This window comes from Nuphar pumila, chromosome 10 (genome assembly GCF_984573655.1).
Source record: "Nuphar pumila chromosome 10, dmNupPumi1.hap1.1, whole genome shotgun sequence".
In the NCBI taxonomy this organism is placed as follows: Eukaryota; Viridiplantae; Streptophyta; class Magnoliopsida; order Nymphaeales; family Nymphaeaceae; genus Nuphar; species Nuphar pumila.
The window spans coordinates 96185441-96209611 of NC_143258.1; the positions used below are offsets into that span (position 1 = coordinate 96185441).

Below are 24171 nucleotides of genomic sequence, written 5' to 3' on the forward strand. Positions count from 1 at the left end.
TGGTTTAATGTATAACAAAAAGTAAATTATTATCTCTAAAGTTGTTTTTCTTTTGATGCTTCCGTGGTGGTCTGGGCTTATTTGTAGCACCTCCCCTCTCCCACCCCTAAATACTAAGAGATATTTCTGTGTAAGCTCTTTTGATGATTGTTTAAATCATATCACCTGCTAATCTTGCACATCTCTTGTATGCTATCTCAATAATGTAGTTCTCAGCAAATGGAGATACTGTATGTTGAGAGGATGGTACCAAGAATGGTGTCTGCCCTGCAATATAATGTAAAATATAGGATGTGAAACTGATATTCATAAGAAGATTAGGTGGCCTATTCTCTAGTTCCATCCGAAATTCCTCCCTGCCAAAGTCCAAGGTCTGTGTGCCATTTTTCAATACATTGCTGAAATCTGCAAAATGTAAGCCATATTGTGCAAATGGATTGTTACTTTTGGTGATACCAATTCTCTTGTTTTGCTTCCTATGATCATTTGGGAGAAATAGAAAATCATTGTAAAGTTATGTAGAGCAATTTCCTTCTTTTTATCCTTGTTACTGACCATAAATTGATTATAGAAATCAAAATTTGAAAGCCACAAGAAATTCTATTATATACAAATTTATTTTATTTTTCTTTAATCTGATAGGTGCTTTTTTAAGTTTTCTACTCTGATCACTGACCAAATACTGCATTAAATTCATGTTACTTTCATTTGGTAAGTTGCTTTTTTAAATGTTCTGCTGAACTCACTGACAAAATCTTACATTTCCCACCAGGACTATATTGTAACCACTACTTCTTGAGAATGTTAGCGCTAATCAGCAGGGGACATTATGATTCTTCTTATAGAACAGGTTTGGGATTGCTGGTGCCTTTCTTGAAGTTGTTTTCTTTTATATTCATGACCTTGTCATATTTAATGCAATTGCAAACTGTAAGGAAATAAAGGCATTGAAATAATTTTGTTTAAAAAGGTCCAATACTACAAACATCTTAACTAGTTTGATTTACAACTGATTTTATGAACAAATTACTAGCACTTATTTACCAGAATCCCTGGGTAATTTTTAATTATAACCCTTGAAGGTAGCTGATTGTATTCTTCTGGGTGCTCATCTGTTTTCCTTCTTTATCTTATTCTTCCATGTTTGAAACAATCATGTATCTTCATTTGGTTATTTTTTACTGAAGACATTATCATGTTTCAAAGGTGTTCACTTGTCCTTCTGAGATGCCTCGGAAAAATAGGCCATTGTAGTGCTTGAGCTTGTAAGATGATACTTCATTGTTTATAATTAGGTATAGAAGTCCCTAATAAAAATGTAAATACTAATTGCTGTTAGTATTTTTTCGTCAAAAGCCAACTAGTCAACAAAGTTGACTAGTTAGATTTTAAAATAAGAGACGGTGGGAGAAGACCCAATGTCTCTATTGAGACTGTGGCTGTGTATAAATAAGGGATGGCTCCCCTTTCTAATGTATGCTTCTTGCATGTATTCAAGACAATAAAATATTATTTTTATCTCTTGTGCTTGCCCCTTTAGTGGGTGTTTGTGAGTGAACCCATTTGTGGTTCTTTGTGTGTTCTTTTTAGTATTTTTTTGGGTGGGCTTTGTGGTGGTTCTTTTGTGTCCACTTTGGAGCTTGGTGAACATCGTCGGAGACTTTCATTTTCTAACATGGTTTCAGAGCTTGGTGATCAAGCTGAAATTGTTTTTGATACATTGGGAAGTGTGCCACTCCAAGTTTGAAAGTGTTGAAGCTCTCTTGCAATCCCTATTCAATTGCGAGTAAGATCGTGACTGTTTTAAGTGATCGATCAGTGGCGTTTGCTTGGTGGTGGAGTGCTTGTGAGCTCTTGTTCCTTCTCCTCTTCTTTCTCTCTATTCTTTTTCTTTGCCTTTGTAAAAATAGATGACAATGAAAATGTCACCATAAAACCCATCAAGCTCAATGATTCAAACTATGTAACATGGGCTTCAGTTATGAAGCACCTCAAATGATGAAAAGGGTTATGGGACTAGTGGATTGGATCGATCTGGAAGCCAAGCTAGTCCTTACTAAAGTAGAAGGTGAGAAAAAAGTGCCTCTTACCGAGGTTGAGAAAAATAAGGCAATGGCCACGCATGAGAAAAAATGAAAGGAATGGAGAATGGACATGCCAAGATTATGTCTTGGCTTATTAGTAGTGTTGACATTAAGAAGTGTTCTAGTCTTGCTAGATTCGAACATGCAAACAATGCATGAGACTATCTCAAGAGAATGTATTCTCTTAAAGATATTTCACGTGTACAATTTGCAAGACAAAATACAAAATATGACCCAAGGGGATAAGAGTATTAGAGAATACTATAATGGATTATTTGAACTATGGGAAGAGTTGACTCTTCTTGAACCAAAGTGACATTGTTTCAAAGATGTAGAGCTCCACTAAAATCAAATAAATGCGGAGCATTTTTACCAATTCATTAATGGTTTAAGATCGGATTTTGAATCCACAAATTCTGCTCTTCTTTATCGAGGAAAAGTTTTCTCAATAGATGACACTATAGAAGAATTAAGTATGAAAGATAATAGGCTTAAAAATTGAATCTCTAAGAGTGATGATGACTCGGTTCTAGCCATATCTAGACCGAAAAACTATGTTCGTACCTACAAACCACCATATGATAGGAGGCCAAATGATGAACATTATGGAAAGCGAGGCAATGAGTATGAGAGAGAAAGTTATTTGTTGCTATTGTCGTTAACCGAGACATTTGAAAACATATTGTCCTAAATTGAAGAAACCTTATGAGAAGAAGGTTGCCTCTGTTGGACCTCCACAAGAGTCAAGTAATGTAAAAATCACATAAGATTCATCCGTTAGAAACATGTCCTTGACACAACTAGTGGAGGCTCTTCAACATCTACTCAAAGACGCATCCTCATCAACTCTAACCACAGTTTATTCCTTCAGCTTCTTCGATCCCGGTAAATCTCTTTGGCTTCTTGACTCGGGTGCCTCTTTTCATATGATACCAAATAGTGATATGTTATCTGAATGTTATAACTCGAGTGGATCAAATGTTTTTACTACCAATGAAACATCTCTTGAGATAAAAGGAATAGAAAATATTGAAAACCTTTCTCAAAATTAAAAAAGATTTTCTATTCCAAAAATTAGATATATTCCTAAATTAAATTAATTTTTTTTATCTATTTCTCAATTATCTGACCATGGGTGTAATGTTTCATTCTCCTCTCGTGGTTGTCGAGTGCAGGATCGCCAGTCAAGGAAGCTGATTGGAGAAGGCCATAGAGAATGAGGCATGCACTATATGGATTTTTTGGAAATACCCAAAAATATATTTTGTTGCAATGTTCAGAAATCATATTTGGATTTATGACATAAAAGACTGGGTCATCTTAGTATATCCAAGATTCAATATTTTTTAAAGATGGAAAATTTTGTAATTATGAAAATTTTACATGTGAAAATTTTATTATTGGCAAAATAAAGAGATTATCATTTCAAAGAAGAACCTTTGTTTTTTCTGACCACTTGAGTTAATATATTCGAACGTTTGGGGCCCAACGCCTATTATATCTAAGGGTGATTTTGTGTATTATGTAATTATTGTAGATGATTTTACGAGACACTTGGATTTATTTCCTTAAACACAAATCTGAAATTTTTTCACATTTTCAAATATTTCATAATTTGGTCAAAAACAAATTCAAGAATGATATTTTCATTTTTTGCATTGATTTAGGGGGACAAATTTTAACTAAAGAATTTAAAGACTACCTATATTTAAATGGTATCACACATAAAAAAATCTTGTCGTTACATCCCTTAAAAAAATGGTTTAGCTGAAAGAAAGCATAAGCATATTATAGAAACAATAAGAACTTTGCTTATTACAAACCAAGTACCTAAAGAATTTTGGGTTAAGCCACATTAATTGTGGTTTATCTTATTAACAGAATGTCGTCTTCTTTGAAAAATATTTCTCCTATTAAAAACTTTTCAAACAAGTTCCAGATTACTCTAGATTGAGAGTTTTTGGATGTAAATGTTTTGTTTTTACCAATAAAAATGATAAACTCTCTTCTCGTGCTATTCCTTATGTCTTTTTAGGGTATGCAAATAATCAGAAATGCTATAGATGTTTCGAATTTAAAAATAAAAAGTTGTATGTTTTAAGGAATGTCTTTTTTAGAAAAAGAAAGTTTTTTTGAAATTAAAAGGATCAAGGAAATGACTAAGTATTCTTTTATGTTGGATCTAATTCCAAAGGTTGGTGACTGTGATATTGATCTTGATGAAGATCAGGAAGTTAGAAATGATATAGTAAGTGAAGAAGTATCATGTGAAAATGAGATGAGTGAAGAACAATCTCATAAAGATCAAGGTTGTATCCAATACTCCAGGTGTAATAATTCTGAACATCCATGTGCTCTTGAAAAATATACCAATGATAAAAACTATGTAAAAATACAAACTAGAAGGTCATCTAGAGTATCAAAACCCCCTAAAAATTTTGTGTCTTATGAGTTTTTTTCACCTAAGTATCAAGCCTACATTACATTAATACATTCCTATATAAAACCCTCCAACTATGTTGAATCAAAGGAACATTCTGAATGGGTAGAGGTTATGAGGGTAGAATTAGATGCCTTAGAAAAGGCAAATACTTGGATTGTCCAAGATATTCCTCCAGGAAAGAAACCTATAGGTTATCGATGGGTATATAAGGTAAAAACCAAGAGTGATGAAATTCTTAAAAGGTACAAAGCCAGATTAGTTGCTAAAAGATATTGTAACGATAATGGAATAAATTATAAAGAAAACCTTTGCATCAGTTGCTAGAATGACCACAACTAGGAACTTACTAACCTTTGCCTATGTAAAGAGATGGCATATATATCAAATGGATGTCAAGAATGCATTTCTTAATAGAAAATTGGTTGAAGAAGTCTATATTGAACCTGTAATCATTTCTAAAGAAAAGGTTCTTCATTTAGATAAGGCCATGTATGGCCTTAAACAAGCGTCAAAGGCTTGGTATGACATGTTTAGTCAAGTTATGCTTGATGTTGGATTTCAATCTTGTTTGATTAGCACAATGTTGTTTGTTAAGATTTCTGATGCAGGTATTATTATCCTTCTACTCTACGTGGACGACATGATCATTAAATGAAGTGACAAACAGGGAGTTGAACACATTAAAAAACTTCTCAAAACATATTTTAAAATGACTGATTTGGGGTTTTTTAAATATTTTCTTGGTATACAAGTTGCTTAATGCTTATTCATCTAAAGGTTATTTGCTGACTTAATCTAAGTTTGCTTTAGATATTGTTGACAAGTCTGGTATATCAGTTGATAATATGGTTGACACTTGTCAATATCAAAATGAAGATTGATGATGGCATGGTTGTACTATCATACGATACAGTACGATACATATCATTACTTTTGTGTTTTGCGATACGATACACACTCGTATCGCGATACACTACACATTCATATCGCAATACGAGTATGTATTGTATCTATATCGAGTGTATCATACGATACACCCATATATCGTACTGTATCATACGATACAGTGTCGGCGCACCTAAAAAAGGCTGAAAGTTGTCTTTTTTTCATTTTGGATTTAAAAGGCCTCTTGAGGACCGAGTTCTCTATATCTGTTAGATGGGAACCCATGCACCCTAAGTTTTGTGAGATCGATTCAGGGGCCGATTCGTGCGCAAGAGAGAGAGCTTTTGTGATTTTATCATGAGTGCATTTCTACCATTTTTTCACTAAGTGGGTTAAGGTACAAAATATCTATTCTTTGCTTCTTATTGGGTGTTTTTGTAACGCCCCAAAATCCAGGACTTGAAACTTTTAGAAGAATTTAGAGAGCGTTTGAAATCCTTCATTTATTAGAGTTTTTAAATAGTAATTCAGCAAAAAAATGATGTTTAAAATAGCAAGTCAATGCACCTTGGGCGCATTACAGTGCAAACTTTTCTTTTCGAATTCTGTACAACTATTGAAAGCAAATGGTTTCAAAATGCAATTTGTGGATTTGTACAACAGATTTGTAACTCATTATATTTATTAAAAAAAAAATAAAGGGGGTTTTATAATACAGTTTAATTAAAAAGAGTCTTTCAAAGATATTCTTATACCAATTTTACCAAAATGTCCTCAAGAGCGAAACGTCAAGGAAAGAGCATCATCTTGATCATCACATCACCGTGTCATCGCTACCTGTATTTAACTGTACATCACTTGCCCATGAAATGAGTCACTTTCGCGAAAAACCAGTAGGGGGCAAAATGCAAGAATGAACAAATACTGCAATAAGCAAGATAATTATTAAACTAAACAGGACAAGCAAAACTAGCAGAGCTAACCATACATAATGTCGAGTATTGCAAGCAAAACTCAAATAAAGCAAGTAGCTAAATCTGAAATCAGTGAAGAATAATGTGCTAAGACAAGCAGAATAAGCAATTATAGCAATCCAACTAATTCTCATGGTAGAGAGTAACTAACTCAACCACGCAGTCAAGTAGAGTAACGGAGTAAGATAAGCATTCATAGCAGAGCTCACAATGCATGCAATTACCAATAAATTCTTCATTTCCATAGGCAAGTCACTAAATATAGAAAGTGACCGAGTACAGTAATAGTCAAACCATCAAAAGTGTACAACTAACTGAAGTGTGCAAGTTATTTTTAGTTCTGATCATTAGTTGCCTATGTGGGTATGCACATGACACAAAACATAGAAACAACCGAGACCATCTTGGGGGTTTATTATATTATGTGTTTTATGATACCCCAGGTGACTAACGGAGTCCGCTCCTAAGGGAACGGTCAGTGGCCAAGAGAGTAAATCCCCAAAGGCGTGTGAGTGGCCCATGGATTCATCAAACTGTAAGCTACCTTTTGTAGCCCATTTTCCCTAACTCTGATGATTGGGTAAGTCGAGTCTTTTGCTCGTAGGGTGGTCGTTAACGACCTGTCCATCGGAGTTTTGTACCATCCGTCCTCTCTCTTGACGAACCATGTTGAACGAGCACGACAGAGGTTCTTTAACCACCGCCTCGTTCTACATGCTCTGGTCCATTAGACCCATATGAGCATTTTGCCTGTGAAGGCGCATAGTAACCATTATGTGAACTTTAATCAATTGTGCTCATTGCATACCATGAGGTTCATCAACCTTCCGTGCTACTCATTGTAGTACAACCTGCGTCACTGTCAAAAAGTTGTAACTACGATGGTAGACAAAGGGTTGCTTAAAGGCACCCTCAACATGAAACGAGTAAGTCCAAACAAGTCTGTAATCTCGAGAAGTCCAGAATCCCCTGTAGGGCGATATTTTCTCGAGATCCGAACATCGATACCCAATTTTGCATCTTGTCGAAGAGAGCGAAATTGGTACTCGTGGATGGGCACTTTGTCTGGTTTGCCCTGAAAAAGGGCAAAATGTCGCATTATTCTTGTCCAAAACAACTAACTATAGTACGCATTCAATTGTAGTGTGAGCAAGTTATATTTTGTTCTTATTGTTAGCTGGCCACGTGAGTACGCACATAACACGAAACGTAGAAACAGTCGAGACCATCCCAGGGGTTTATTATGCTATGTGTTTTATGATACCTCGGGTGACTGACTGAGTCCGCTCCTAAGGGTACACACATAACATAAATAATGCATTAAGAAAACTAGTAAATTTGATTAAGAAGCGTACATTTTTCAATAAAAGAATCAAATGACTTGTTATTTGATGTTGTGAATCTTGTGATCTCTGCAACATAGAAAATGAGAAATCAATAAGCGCAAAGATTACATGGAGATATAGTTAAATTTTTAGGTGCACAAAACAAATTACACATTCAAGCACTAAAAAAATAAAAACATAATTTAATTTCATGCATTTCAAAGTTTAATTGAAGTATAAACTATAAAGTTCTAAACTTTAAAATTAACATAATCACTACTTCAGTTCATCATGCAAGCTTCAAAACAAAAGTATATATCACTGAAATCAAACCAACAAAATATTACAAGACCATGACAAAAAAAAGTCATTGTCAAACGGCCAAAGCAACATAAAAGTTTCTAAGTTGGACTATTCCAACTACATCATTAAAAGAATAATTAAGAATTCAAGAGTTCATTTCATTGTCAACAATCAATAATTTGTCATCTTTCTCTTCCCTTTCGGGTCAGCAATAGATCGAGAAGAACTTCCTACATCATTACGTCCTCCTTGCCCTCTACGACCATGCCTTCTATTCTTTCTTTCATTTCCTATAATGAATATATTAAAAAATTAAAATATTTAAAAACCTTAATCTAAAATATGAAAAATACATATATAGAATAAAGTAAAAATAAAAAACACATGATGCATAACGCATACCTTGCCTAGGTATCATGCTAAAAAATGATCAATCCGGCCTCGGGGACTGATGGTCGCTCTTGTATATTTGCACTAGTTTTATTAGCTTTGTTGAATTGATTTGTATCCTCTTCAACCTCATTTGTATGTATGATTATCGAAGGCAATGGAGCTCTTGACTGTACATCTTTGCTTTTGGATTTGGAAATAGTGCTTGATTATTGTGCACTATCATCCAAATCTCTCCAACGCATGTCTTTTAATCTCAATATATTTTCTTCTACAATAGGTAGTTTTGGATTGATATCCCATTTTCGACTAGGTCCTTCTTTATAGCGATTGTTGCACATTTTTATAACAAGAATACAAAATATGAATGCTAACAAATAATCAATGATAGATAAATATTTTACAATATATCAAAACAAAAGTATAAAACACTTTAATTATACTTGTCAATCAATCGAAGATTCGAATGAATATATACCAAGGTATCATCACGATCTTCATTGAACCTATTTCTTTTAACATTATGAATATAGTTATAGGTGCTCCATACTCTTTCTGCAGAAGATGTGCTAATAGATTGAGATAGAACCTTAATGGCTAATGCTCTCAACTCGGGTGCATCACTACAAATTAAGGATCATCATTATAAGATTTAATGCATCTATTCTTGTTGCATTCCGACTAAATCTTTTACTTCTTAATGCAAAAGCCACAAGTTGTGACTTATAAAGTGTAGAGAGTTCTTTATTTCCAGCAGATATGACTTCAAGCATGAGCATTGCACCATCTAAAATATCATTGTCTTTTTCTGTAGAAAAAAAATATTTAACTATAACAAGAAAATAAAAATAAAAAAATTAAATAATTAAATCATTAGAGTTTAAACTTTAAACTTTATTAAATAGATAAAATAAATTTTTTACCAAAAAAAACTCGTTTGACCCCTCCTGGTATTGAGATATTCTGACTCGTAATATTTTGGAGTAAGCATGTGGGCTAGACTATGGAGGGGTACATTCATTCTATCCTATCTATTTGAGACAATCCTATGAATCTTTTCATACAAATCTGGTTGTTCTTTTAGATTGTCTTTGATTTCTCCCAACATGTTGTCCATGCTTTCATACACTTCACCAATTATAGGGCTTTCCTGGTCACAAAATTTGATCTTGTAGATGGGTTTTGTAATCATTAATGCTAAACGAACATAATCCCAGTGTTCTTCATCAAGAACAGTTGTTTTTGTCGTAACAACCCTCATTTTCATATTCTCATCGGTGCAAGATTGCTTCACTCCATCTATTTGATATGACTCTAAGCCTCAAGCTCTCCCTCACATCAAACAAGCGCTTCAGAGCAGTATAATGTGAAGCAAACCTTGTTTTTGTATTCTTTATTAGCTCCAATTTTTTATTATTTCTAAAGATTGCTAATGCTTTCGAATGATTGGTGATATATTTCATAATTTCTTTACTTTGCAAATGTGTCTCTCCCAATAAATGAAACTTATGTACCAAATCTTTGAAGATCAAATTAAAGGTGTGTACAACACAAGGTGACCCGAAAATATACTTATACGTTTGTTTCAATTCTTCACCAGCTAACTTGCAATTTGTTGCATTGTCTATAATCACTTGCACTACATTAGAAGGCCCCACAATTTTAAATTCAGTCTTTAAAAACTCGGCAATATTTACAGCCGACTGTTGCACATTAGAAAAGTTGCTCGCATATAAGAACATCGAGCCAAAACATTTTGATACAAGTATATTTATCAGGTGTTTGTTCTATATATTTGTCTAATCATCTGAGACAATAAAAACTCCAAACTCTTCAAACTTTTCTCGAAATTCACTCAACTCCCTGTAAACACACTTTTTCCCACTGTCCAGCAACGTTGTTCAAGCTTTTTCATTAGATGGCGGTTTATATACATGCACTTTACTAACTGCTGATATCATCTCTTTCTAATACGGGGATCGAAGCACATTGAAAAAGGTATGCTATTTGCAAAAAAAAACCTAATAATTTTATTATCTACATCGTCTCTTTCTACCTTTTTAAAGGTATCGCGAATATCAATTGTGTTTCAGCTTCCACTAGAGGCAAAAGAAGATGTACTCATACTACTAGGCTTCAGTTTATCAATTTTTGATCTTTTCAACTCAAATGCGCTTGATGAAACTTTCACTCGTCGAACTTGCCTCTTAATTTTTTTTGTCAACTCTGCATTTTTTGTAACTATAGGACAAAAAACAATCTCAACACTTTATCCCTTTGGAGCTCCCATGAGATGTGCAAAAACTCGAGTATATGATCCATGATAAATATTTTTGCAGTCCCTGCACATAAAAACCTAAGTTTCACCTTTGTTTTCTTGCCCAATCTTTTTTTTGTTTCAATACATGATGCTATAGCACTGTTGTTTTATGCATGCTAAGTGGTTTTGCTTCTGGGTCATCTTCATAGTACTCATCTAAGTTATATTTTTCTTCATCTTCCTCATCAAAATAAATTTTTTTTCCTTAAACTGATATGACTCCTTACCCTTTCTGGCATTGTCATTCCCAACAACACTAAACGATTCATGCTCCAAATTGCAAAAACAATCATCCTCATCATCATAATTGTCGAGATCGTAGTTTGTGACGGTCATTAGTGAAGCAAAGAACAAGCAAATATACCTGCATCATAAAAGTATATGCATCAGTCTAAAGCAGTTATTACTAACAACAAAGGATGGGGAGTGAAGAAAACAAATCAATACTCTCATAATCTACCAATTACTAAAACAAAAAAATAAATATTTTGCATTAATGCAAGCTACAAAAAAAACACTCTGGAGAATGCTGCGATGACCATTATTTAAAAGCAACAAACTTGTGAGAAAGAATTGGAAATACGTGCCATCAATGAGATTATTTACGCAGATGATTGTTAATAATCTTTCAAATTGTTGTTGGCTAGAAAAATTTATACAACGAATCATGTTGTAAAAGGGAACCCTGCATATATATGCACTGCACGTGCATTCCATAGTTTTTATTTGGCTCCTAATCTTCTACCATTGTCATTCTTTCCCTGTATACTATCTCAAAGAATTTTTGGCAATTTCTATAAATGGAAAACAAACAGCGTAAAAGGAAAACACGCAAACTATCTTTCATAGTTTGGTTCACATAATGTTTTGACAGTGGAGGTTGGACTTTATTCCCCTGTTCTTTGGACAGTCTTTTATGCAATTTAATTCTTTTGACTTTACTCTAAAAAAAATGAGAGAAGGCCATATTTGTTCTTTATTCATTCAATTATATATCATTAATAGAATGTTCCCTGTCTTAAAGGATGCATGACATTTCATTGGTAGTTGAAAAGTATGGTATACCATATTCACATTGTTGCCTTGACATTTTACAGGAAAAATAAAAGAAAGAATCATCACTAATTTTTTATTAAAACAGAGCAAGCCACTATCTCTGTATTCGCACAGAAAAGGAAAAGGAGAACCCGATCAACCTATCATTCCCTCTAGCCAGTGTCTGCATACTGCATCACTCCAACTAAATGCAGCAATGACAAAATAGCCTGAAACAGGGAACAAAACATAATTCTCGGCAGAATCCAATAGTAATCGTGAAATTGCAGGCAATGATGCAGACCCAGCCCAACTGAATTAACTAATCTAACACATCCCCAAGAATTGGTACTGAAACACAGGATTTAATGTTCTCTGAAATTGTGTGATTTTATAACTGCATAATAAAAGATAATACCTTCAAAATCAAAAGTATTATGCATGGAATTGTGTAATTTTATAACTGCATAGATGAAAAAGGTTGAATATGTGAGCTTCTCCAAGCAATCAAGCACGACCAGACCAGCCCACAAATTGAAAAGTAAAAGTAAGAAAGAACGTGTAAAAATCCAGATAACAAAGGGAAATGGCAAAGAAAAAGAAACTTTCTATAAAAAAAGGAGGTAGAAAATGCCAAGCAATCCTGGATTTCATATCCCCAACTGAATCCCTAAAAAATCTGCCTATTGCTTCATCCGTATCCTTTGAACAATGAAGTGAACTGAGTGAGAGAAGAGATGGAGAGATAGAGAGAGCAAGAGGAGAGGGATCGTGCAAGCAGCGAGACAGTGAGCTCTTGGGATCGTGCGAGAGAGCGTGAGAGAAGAGATGGGAGCGATAGAGAGAGCGAGAGGAGAGGGATTCTGCGAGTAGCTAGACAGTGAGCTCTTGGGATCGTGCGAGAGAGCGTGAGAGTGAGTGAGAGAAGAGATGGAGAGATAGAGAGAGCAAGAGGAGAGGGATCGTGCGAGTAGCGAGACAGTGAGCTCTCGGGATCGTGAGAGAGCGAGTGAGAGAAGAGATAGAGAGAGCGAGAGGAGAGTCAGAGAGAAAGGAAAATGGGACGTAACTAAACATCCTCATCGTCGGTCGATGGAGGTCGTCGATCAGTGGCCGAAAAGCAAAAACTTGAGAGAGAGAGAGAGGTGTTAGAAATCCACCACCCGTACCTGCATTGAGAAAGAGAGAGAGAGAGAGAGAGAGACGAAGAGACGAAATGCAAGAATGGGTCTGCGGCTGTCACGATTTCTGTATGAAATCGTGACCTAAAAGAATACATTTATAACTTTACTTTACATAGATATGGATCCGGGTCTGGTGTATCCAGGCCCGATTAAGAGTAAACGTATACTCTGTACACAATCTTTACATTACATGGATCGGGTCGACTCGGGTCGGGTCCCGGGTCTCGGATCCTTTTCACCTTTTTCACCCCCCCTCAAGTTGATCATGGTTTTGGACCATGAACAACTTGCCTTTAAGCATCCAAAAACGATCCTTGGTTAACCCTTGGTAAATATGTCTGCAACTTGCCTTTCAGTACTGATGAATTCATGCTCAATCTCTTTTTCTTCAACCTTCTGTCTCACAAAGTGTTGGTCAATCTCAATGTGCTTAGCACGACTGTGATGTACGGGATTGAATGACATGTTGATAGCACTTTGGTTGTCACATAGCAAGGTAGTGTGGGAGATCTTTTCTCCTACTTCAGTTAGTAGATGCTTGATCCATGTGACTTCGGCAGCAGCAACAGCCATGGATCTATATTCAGCCTCAGTGCTTGATCTAGCGATAGCCTTTTGTTTTCTATTGCTCCAAGAGACTAAATTTCTTCCAATGAAGGCACAATATCCTGATATAGATCTTCGTTTGTCAGGATCTTCTGCCCAGTCAGCATCACAATATACAGTAAGTTCGTGCTCATCTTTGCCATATGACTGTGGTGAATATATCAATCCATCCCCAATAGTCCCTTTCAGATATCTAATGTTTCTCTTGACGGCTTCCATATGTCCAGTACGTGGCGCATGCATAAATTGAGATGATTGATTGAATAAACGATGTCAGGTCTAGTGAATGTGAGGTACTGTAACATAACTATTATGCTTCGATACTTGGTGGGGTCATCACACAAATCTCCATCGTCAGCGCTAAGTTTCTGATGAAGCGCACTCGGAGTTCCTAGAGGTTTGCAGCCTTTCATGCCTGCCTTGCTGAGAACGTCTACGGTGTACTTATGCTGAGTGAGTGTCAAGCCATGAGCCTGGTTATTAACTTCTACGCCAAGAAAACAACATAGAACTCCAAGATCTTTCATTTTGATCCTCTAACCTAGTAAGTCTTTGACTTCTTTAATGTGGGCTGCAAAGTTTCCTGTGATGATAATATCATCGATATAAATTAATAATAGAGTGGTCACAGCCTGATTTTTAAAAATAAATAATGAGTGGTCTAGCATGGAATGTGAAAATCCATGTTTCTAAATCTCTAGCGAGAAGCTATCAAACCAAGAGCGAGATGCTTGCTTCAGACCATAGATAGCCCTGTTTAACCTGCACACATGGGTTTTACAATTTTGTTCTTGATATCCAGGAGGTTGCTCCATGTATACTTCCTCCTTCAAATCTCCATGCAAGAATGCATTTTTCACATCAAGCTGACTCAACTTCCATTCATGTTCAACAGCCAGAGAAATAATAATTCGAATTGTTCCCATTCTTACAACCGGACTAAAGGTCTCATCATAGTCTTGCCCTGCTTCTTGAGTGAATCCTTTTGCCACAAGCCTTGCCTTATATCGTTCAATGGTTTCATCTAGCTTGTACTTTATTTTATAGACCCATTTACATCCGACAACATTTTTGTCAGGTGGTCTGGGAACAACTTCCCAGGTTCCACATTCATGCAAGGCTTGCATTTCATCATTCATTGCTTCTACCCATTTGGTAGAAGTGACTGCCTGATACTACATAATGGGCTCATCTTCCTTATTGAGGGCAGTTAAAAAGAGTTGAAGATCCAAGGAAAATTTTTTATAGCTGACCCACCTGTCAATAGGATGTCGTATGCGGTTTGATTTTCTGACCTCAAGAGTATGAGGAGTTGGATTGGTGACTGAGACATGATCTGAATGACTTGATGCTATCGGTCTCTGTCTGGAATAGACAATGCCTTTGTATCTACCTGGTACTTCCTCTGTATTATGTGATCCCAACATCCCAGTGTTCTCAAACATCTCTTTTTGTTGCACACAATCTGAGGAACACACTTCATTGGGGCTAGCAAAAAGTTCTGAACTCAGCCAAGGATAGTAAACTTCAGTTGACATGTTCGTTGCGTCAGCTTCGCGATCAAAATTTTGTTCATCAAAGACAACATTTCTTGAGGTTCTGATGCGTTTGTTGATGAGATCATAACATCTATATCCTTTATAGTCATCTGCATATCCCACAAACCTACACTTCTTGGTCTTGTCTTGAAACTTGTTTCTCAGGGACTGATCAATATGCACATAACAAACACATCCAAAAACACGCAGATCATGATAACTAGGATGAGCTCCAAAAAGACAGTGATAAGGAGACTTATTTTCCAGAACAACCATAGGTAGTCTTTATCACATGTACGGCAGAATGGAAAACTTTTGTCCATAGGTTGATGGGAAGATTACTGTCATGAAGCATGCTCATGGCACTTTCAACGATATGCCTATGTTTTCGTTCAGCAATCCCATTTTTTTGAGGGGTGTCAGGGTAGAACACCCTTCTTCCTATTCTGTTATTTTGGAGAAAGGAAATAAAATCACGGGATGAGAATTCCCCAACTCCATCACATTGAAAAAATTGAATGGACTCAGAAAATTGGTTTTTGACCAAGGAAAGAAAACTTTGAAACAAAGAGAAGACTTCTGACTTATTTTTTATGAAATATATTCAAGTGTATCGAGAATAGTTATCAACAAAGATTAGATAGTATCTGCTCCCGGATCCAAAGGCAATTGGGGCGGGTCCCCATACATCAGAACAAATTATCTCAAAAGGTTTTGAAGCTCTCTTATTAATGAAATGGAAAGGCAATACATGACTCTTGCATGAAAGACAACTGGAACACTTATGACTGCTCTCATTCCCATTGAGACTTTCTTTTGGAATAAGATTATTAGAGACAGGTTTTTTAATAAAATGACTCCCATAATGTCCTAATCGACTATGCTACAAAAATGGCTTATTACATTCAGAAATACTAAAAACATTAGCATAAGAGGATGAACATGACTCTAATGAAGGCTTCGAATTCAGATGAACAGGGCGAACAACATGACATGGAGCTTCTTCAAAGACATACACATTGCCTCGTCTCTTTCCTTCAGCGAATGTTTCCCTCGTGTGTAGGTCCTTGACCTGCACAGACAAGGGAGTGAATTCAACTGAAGCATTATTATCATCAATAAGTTTGGAAACAGAGACAATATTTTTCTTGATGTCAGGAGCATGAAGAACGTCAGAAAGAGTAAGAGTGGAATATGGCATGGGGATGATAGTTTTTCCAACATGAGAAACAAGATGGTGGGATCCATCTCCAGTGACAATCTTACTTTTTCCAAAATAAGCAATAGGGTTAGAAATTTTACCTGCATCACCTGTCATATGAGTTGTTGCCCCTGAGTCAACAAGCCAAGTGCCTTCATCGCTCTGCCTTAATTTCAACTCTGATAAGGCAGATATCAACAGATCTTTAATCTCTCCACTGTCTCTGGTATTTGTGAACTTTCTTTTGGTTTCCGTTTGTGGACCCTTTCCTTTATTCTCTGGATTATGTCAGCAATTTGCCTTGATATGCCCCCTTTTTTTACAAAGGAAGCAAGTAGGGATGGATCTTGATCCCTGCGCATGAGCTAACATGTTTAGAGTGGGAAGCAGACCACGCCCTCCGTGTCCACTTCGCCCTTGTCCTCCTTGTCCCCGTCCTCTACCATAAGTCACTCCTGTGGCAAAAACTTCTTGAGAATTTGGGTGAATGTGAGTTTCTTCAAAGAATCCCTTCAGAGTCATTTCGTACTGGATCAATTTGGCTTGTAGCTCATCAAAGGTAGGAAGAACAGGAAGGCACAATAGTGAAGTGACTATCATATTGTAGTCAGATCCCAATCCGCTCAGAGTTTGTTGCACCATGTCATTGTCACTAACGACACATCCTATAACTGCAAGCTGATCTGTGATGGTCTTCATCTTATTCAAATATTCCATGATGGTCATGGAATCTTTTCTTAGCACCTGAAATTCCCTTTTTAGAAAAACCATCCTGGCTTGTGAAACCCGTGAATACGTCTAGACCAGTCGCTCCCAGAGTTGCAATGTTGTACAATTGTCGGGAATGGCAACAAGGACCTCTTGAGACAGGGTTGAGGTGATGTATGCAACAACAGATTGATCTTTCCTTTCCCAATTGAGAAATTCTATATTTTTGACATATACGATCGAACTCGCACCTTGATCATCTTTCTCTTCTCTCTAAACAAATTCTGGTGGAACAGGGATGGTTCCATCCAAGTGACCTAAGAGACCTTGGCTCCTTATAAAGGGAATGATTTGTCTCTTCCAAATCAAGAAGTTTGAAGTATTCAACTTTTCATAAATGAGTTGGTTGAGAAAACTTGAAGAAATATTTGATTGAAGGGAATAGGGATCCATAGAGTGGATTTCAGCAAGAGTGTTCACGAAATGCTCGACCTTTTTTTTTTTGCGGCTGGCAGATTCAGAGAATAAGAATAGAGAGACTGAACCTTTTTCTATGCTCTCCAGAAAACTGATATTAAAAGAACTTTTCCACGTTAGATATATTTTCAAACGAGTAGCAATAAAAAAACTACACGGCAAATATATATTTGAATATGTAGAAATGGATGCGTGAAAGGGATTAGACAAAGGGAGATCAAGCAGATGACAACAGTAAAGGGAGACAAGCAGGCAATGTCAAACAGAAAATGAAATAAGGCACACGATTGGTCTGATGTTTCACGTGAATCGATTTCAACAATTCACGTGAAATACAACCCCTCGTTTTTCACGGTCTGGATTCACGTGAACAGGATACACAGAAAAAATTCAGAAGAGGGAAGAACGAGAGAAGAATTTTATGCAAACAAAAATAGCACAAGTATTAACTTCAGCAAATAAAATATTCAGATTGAGGGAGGGAAAACTGGTATGCATTTCTTCACGTCGGCAAATCCAACTGAAAGTCCACTTTGATTACAGAGAGAATCAGATCTTAAAGAACAAGGAAGAAAAGAGGAGATGTTGACGGAAGAGAAGAAGGAGACGTTATCGATCTTACCGGAACTGAAGAACACGTAGGAAAGGAGGAAGAAAACGCACGCAGACGAGAATGCGATCTCAGGCCAGGCTTCAACACTGCTCTGATACCATGTTAGAAATCCACCACCCGTACCTGCATTGAGAAAGAGAGAGAGAGAGAGAGGGAGAGAGAGAGAGAGACGAAGAGACGAAATGCAAGAATGGGTCTGCGGCTGTCACGATTTCTGTATGAAATCGTGACCTAAAAGAATACATTTATAACTTTACATAGATATGGATCCGGGTCTGGTGTATCCAGACCCGATTAAGAGTAAACGTATACTTTGTACACAATCTTTACATTACATGGATCGGGTCGACTCGGGTCGGGTCCTGGGTCTCAGATCCTTTTCACCTTTTTCAAGAGGGAGTCAGAGGACAGCCTTATGGGTGAAAAAGAAAAACCCTAGCAATTGGCCCTCTCGATTTTTTTTTATTCACGGTTTTTCAAAAATTCCCATTTTTCCCTCATTAACAAACTTTTTTCTTTTAATTTTTTTGGTAAAAAAAAGTTTAAAAAAAGGGAAAAATTGTCCATCGATTTTAATTTTTTTTAAATAACTCGCTCGCTCAAAGCGTGTTTCCCTTTAAAAGGATATGCGCTTCCTAATTGAATCATGCACTTCCCTGCACATTTCGGAAGCACCGCGTTTCGCACTTTTGAAGGGCATTTCGGGGAAGCTTGCTTCCCCTAACCTATTAGTGCTTTCGGTAACTCTGGTTTAGCCCATTAGTGACATTGTGATTATGCTCTTGTTCTAGTCGTTGATATAATTTTTTTGAGTGTCATTATATATAGACAAGAGATATTTATTCACAATTTTGTATGTTTTTAGCCCATTAGTAGCATTGTGGTTATGATCTTGTTCTAGTCGTTGATACACTTGTTTTGAGTGTCATTATATGTAGACAAATATTTATTCACACTTTGTGTGATTTTTAGCCCTTTAGTGGCATTGTAGTTATGCTCTTGTTCTAGTAGCTAATATACTTGATTTTTGAGGATGGTGATCGAACTAGTGTTAAGATTTGCCAATATCATTCATTGTGATTTTTAAATCTCTTTGTAAATTTTCTAAACTCATTTGCTTTTATATGGGAAATGGTTATTAAAATATTTTCATGCATCTTGCATTAAATACACTTTAATTGCATGATCAAGGATATTTTAAATTTATTCCGTGATTGATTGTCTTGCTTGATTTGCCAATATCATTCATTGTGTTTTTTAAATCTCTTTGTAAATTGTCTAAACTCATTTGCTTTTATATGGGAAATGGTTATTGAAATATTTTTATGCATCTTGCATTAAATACACTTTAATTGCATGATCAAGGATATTTTAAATTTATTCCATGATTGATTGTCTTGTGTGATTTGCATAAATCTAATTAATGCTTTTCTAAGCATATGTTAATGGAATATTTCTTATTTTTTACCTGTGACTCTCCTTATGAGTTGTTGGTGTGTATCTCCATTATGAGATTTCTTGGTCTAAATGTTTTCTGATATTTGTGAGATTTTAAATCTCTTCATACTTGTTGTAAGTTGTTATCTCTTGAAAGATTTTCTTAAAATTAGTCCATAAGTGACTTTCTCGTTGATTCTAAACTATTGCATGGTTCATTCATATACATTAGTTGTATGGTTAACATTGTTTCTAGAAATGAAATAGTTGATTAATTCATGTTCAGTCATGCTTGTCTTGTCTTGATCTTTTATTGAATGATTCGAATCTTTATATCTTCCGCTTCATAAAAATATTTTGTTCTCAAAAGAAAATCTATCTACTCGAAAATTTACTCTCCTTTATGGGATTTTATGATGTTATTGATGTTTGTTTGAAAAATCCATATTTCATGCTTTTTATGCATTCATATGTTTTTCACGATAAATATATGTGTATTGATTTTGAACAATGCATGTTTTCTTAAAGTAATTAATGATTTATGAGCTTATCTTTGAAATATTTTGTACATGCATTTCTTTCCTTTTATATGCAATTATGTTCTCTTATGAATTAAGAACTATGATTTCTTAAAAATTATCGATTGAAGTAAGACTCTCAATGACTATTGTGTTCTGAAAAATTAATAATTTTTTCTACCTTACATTAAATTGGCTTATTAAATATTTTTGGTGTGCTGCCATCTTCTCTCCATAATATACATAGTTATCTTTTGAAATATATGTGTATAGTTGGGATGTTTTGTTAGCTCTATTTATAAGTTTTCAAGAATTGATGATATTGAAGATCCTCTCTCTAATGGACCATATGATTGAGCACCCTTTAAAGAAGCATCAAATGAAAGAACTCGATAAGCCAAATGAAGACATCTTTTGTAATTACAAACTTAAGTCACTGTAAGTTTGAGGGGGGGTGTTAAGATTAATGTATCCTTTGTGTGTGTATATATATATATATATATATATATATATATATATATTATTGGGACCAAGTCAAACAATTGACTTGCTCCAAACGGCTAGAATTATGGCCATTGGGAGGTCCCTCTCTCTTACTTGAGAGGACCTTCTCTCCTCTCTTTCTTCTGTATAAATTGGGGTGAGTGTGTGCATTGTAACTTGAGAGAGTGCAGGGTTTTGTGTGTTTGGAGTGTATTGTAGTGAGGATTAAATGTATTTTTCTTTTGTATTTTTTTAATGTTCTTTATTAATGATGTTATTCATTAACATTCCATGTGTTTCATTTTAGTTCTTATGTTTTTTTGTGCAAATGTATTATATTTTGATTCTTGGAGTTCATTGTGGAGTGCATTGGGATCCGTGCCATTTCATGACAAAGGGCATGGAACACTGACAATGGATAGAAATGTCCATTGCAAAAATTCAGTCTTATGTTAACAGTGTACCTTAAGTGTGGCTTCTCAAACCACATTGAGTATTAAATCTCCACATATTGCACCTGTAGCTTGGAGTACCAAAATACCACCTCTTCCCTATTTGCGATGAAATGGACTCCATATCCACAGCATGTACATTATATGTGAGAGAGAGAATGTGTGTGTGTGTGTGTTTAATGATTACATGTTCTTTTGTTTTTGGCTTCCTACTAAGTATTTCTAAATTATAATTCTTATATTTGTACTCCAATCCCTGGGTAGCCAATCTATATTCTTAATGTTTTTCTCAATCAATGTATTGCAAAAAAAATTTCATATTGAAAACTCTCTTATTGGATTTCAGAGTTTTGATTGTGCCTTTCTTATTATGCCTAGATACTATCAACTTGCAAATGGAGAGATTTTTTGATGTGGCCTCCTCTCCTTTGCTCACTGACATCACCATCAACACTCTCAACTACCTAGATGGACTGGAGGTATGTTCCTTCTCTGTTCTTTTGTTATATCTGCTATTTATCCAGTTTCTTCTGTCAATTCCATTATGTTCATGGAGAACGATCAAAATAATCCAGGGTGTATCATAAAAAGTCCAAATATTACCATGAACTGTCCAACTAAAAGCAGCACATTTTTCAAAATGCACTAAATACATCTTTGTTATTCACCAGATTCCACTTGCTGTAGCCTGTAACTGTTTGTGGGTTTTGGTATTGTCCTAAAGCCAGCAGCAATTTTTTTGCCAAGTAATGAAAGGCATCAGTATAACTCAATAACCTTTTGTGTTACTGTACAGCTGAGAGCAAAGTCATTTGCATCACCTGTACTTTCAGCCCCTAGAATAGTGTTCTTCCCAAAAATGGATTGCTTCTTGCAGTTCATGTGATTTTTTCATCTACTCTTGATGACTGTCTGATATGGTGGTTAAAATCTGATTACTCTGTGCTTTGCATAAGTCTATTGCCTTTTTTAGTGAAATATTGTGAATTTTCTTCAAGAAACAAAATATTCATTTTATGTGTTAGAGATGCCTTCCTGGTGATTTCCTTTGTTCACAAGTTTCACTAGATTTCCATCTCAAGTTTTGTAACTCATTGTCTTGTCATTTTTCAGAACACTATTTTTCAACTAATAGTTTTTGTGTTAAAGAAACATCCTCTGTAAAGAACCAAAGAGCTTTCGATCACAAGCAAAAGTCTACCAAAAACCAAAATGGACAAGCACTAAAGCTGTCTCTATGGACACACTCACAAATCCCACAAAGAAGGCTCAAATATAAAAATAATATTTTATTGTTCTCATAAACATGCAACAAGAATTGCTTACAAATGAGGGGATTCACCCCCTTTATATGCAAACAAGAGAGGCCAATATTGTTGTTGGAGCTAGTCCAACGTCTATATTTGTAGCCATTGGACTAGCTCCAACGACTAGTCAAACGTAGTCAACTCTAGGTTGACTAAACAAAAAGAATAAAAATAAAAAAAAAACAAAAAATGTTTATAAGATATAAAATATATATATACACAATTTAACACTCCCCTTCAAACTTATGGTAAAATAATCGAAAGTTTGCTAGGAAGAAAGTGAAATCTAAGAGCAGAGAGAGGTTTGGTGAAGAAGTCTGCCAATTGGTACACATGTGATATAAGGCAGATCAATATTGCCTTAAAGATATTCCTCTCGTACATATTGACAATCTATTTCGATGTGCTTTGTTCTCTCATGAAACGTATGATTGTTGGTGATGTAGATAGCACTCTTATTGTCACAATACATCTTTGAAGCTCTTTGTATTTAAACTTCCATATCAGCCAACAGTCTTCTCAGTCATATTACCTCCATTGTAGTAGTGGTCATGACCTAGTATTTGGCTTACGTTGAAGAAATAGAACATTCTATTGTTTTTTGTACCACCACGAGATTAGAAATTCATCTTAGAAAACACAAAAAACCGTGGTTGAGTGCCTATTGTTGGGTCACCTCCCCAATTTGCATCAGGATAAGCAATAAAGTCTAATGCAAACAAAGAAAACATAAACAAACCTCTAGAAATAGAATTTGTAAGATATCTAATGATACGCAAACAACTCCCATGTGAACAGACGTGAGAGTATGTTGAAATTGACTAGTTGTGCGAACATGCGTTAAGAGAGATCTTCAATAAGTTTTTGATAAGGTGTTGGGTCGTCAAGAGGCTCTCCATCATCATTTTTTTTTTGACATTTATAACTTTGGGACTATTAATCATCTTATCATCCATGATTCCAAACTTGAGAATAATATCAATTTAGATTAAAATAATAAATATCCTCTAGAGGAATAAGCAACTTCTATCCCTAGAAAGTATCTTATAAAACCCAAATCAGTCATTTCAAAATTAATTTTAAGAATCTTTTTAATATTTTCAACTCTTTATTTGTCCCCTCCAGTGATAATCATGTCAACATAGAAGACAAAAATATTTGTACCTGCATCAGATTTCTTAACAAACAAAGCAGTGTCAGTCAAACAAGATCTAAAACCAATATCAAGCATAACTCTACTAAGTCTATCATACCAAGTTTTTGGTGCTTGTTTCAAACCATACAGTGTTTTTTATAGGTGAAGAGTCTTCCCTTGAGGAATGTTCATACCTGGGGGTGCCTTAATGTACACTTCTTTCATAAGATTTTCATTAAGAAAAGCATTTTTAACATTCATTTGATATATTAACCAATTTTTAAGTAAAGCAACTACTATGAGGGTTCTAATAGTGGTCATGTGGGCAACAGGGACAAAAGTTTCTTTGTAATCCATGTTGTATTCTTGTGAATACCCTTTGACAACTAATCTAGCTTTATATTTCTAAAGAGTCCTATCAATCTTAGTTTTTACCTTGTATGCCTACCTACAACCTATGAGTTTCTTTCCTTGTGGGGAGGTTTTTTGAAGAGTCCAAGTTTTAGTCTTTTTTAATGCTTCTAATTTTACTTTCATGGATTTAACCGATTCAAATTTTTCTTTGGCTTAAGCATAAGATAAAGGTTCTATATAAGAATGAATCAAGGCTATGCATACTTGGTATTTTGAAGAAAATGAGTCATAGGATACAAATTTCAATGGAGGTTTTGATTTTCTAAATGATCTCATATTTTGCAGTTCATCTTCACTTTCAAATTTAGAAAACTTTTCAAGTGTGCATGGAGGTTTTTT

The 24171-nt window shown here is 35.3% G+C and overlaps 1 protein-coding gene across 2 annotated transcripts in view; it reads left to right on the forward strand.

Annotated features, from left to right (window-relative positions):
* The window catches only part of LOC149827466 (inter-alpha-trypsin inhibitor heavy chain-like protein), a 76094-nt gene that overhangs the window by 46440 nt on the left and 5483 nt on the right, over positions 1–24171 (forward strand). For both annotated transcript variants that reach the window (XM_090019383.1, XM_090019384.1), the window contains exons 8-9: positions 773–850; positions 21355–21455. In XM_090019383.1, the coding sequence (XP_089875509.1) occupies positions 773–850; positions 21355–21455 (179 nt within the window). The remainder of the gene's footprint in view (positions 1–772; positions 851–21354; positions 21456–24171) is intronic.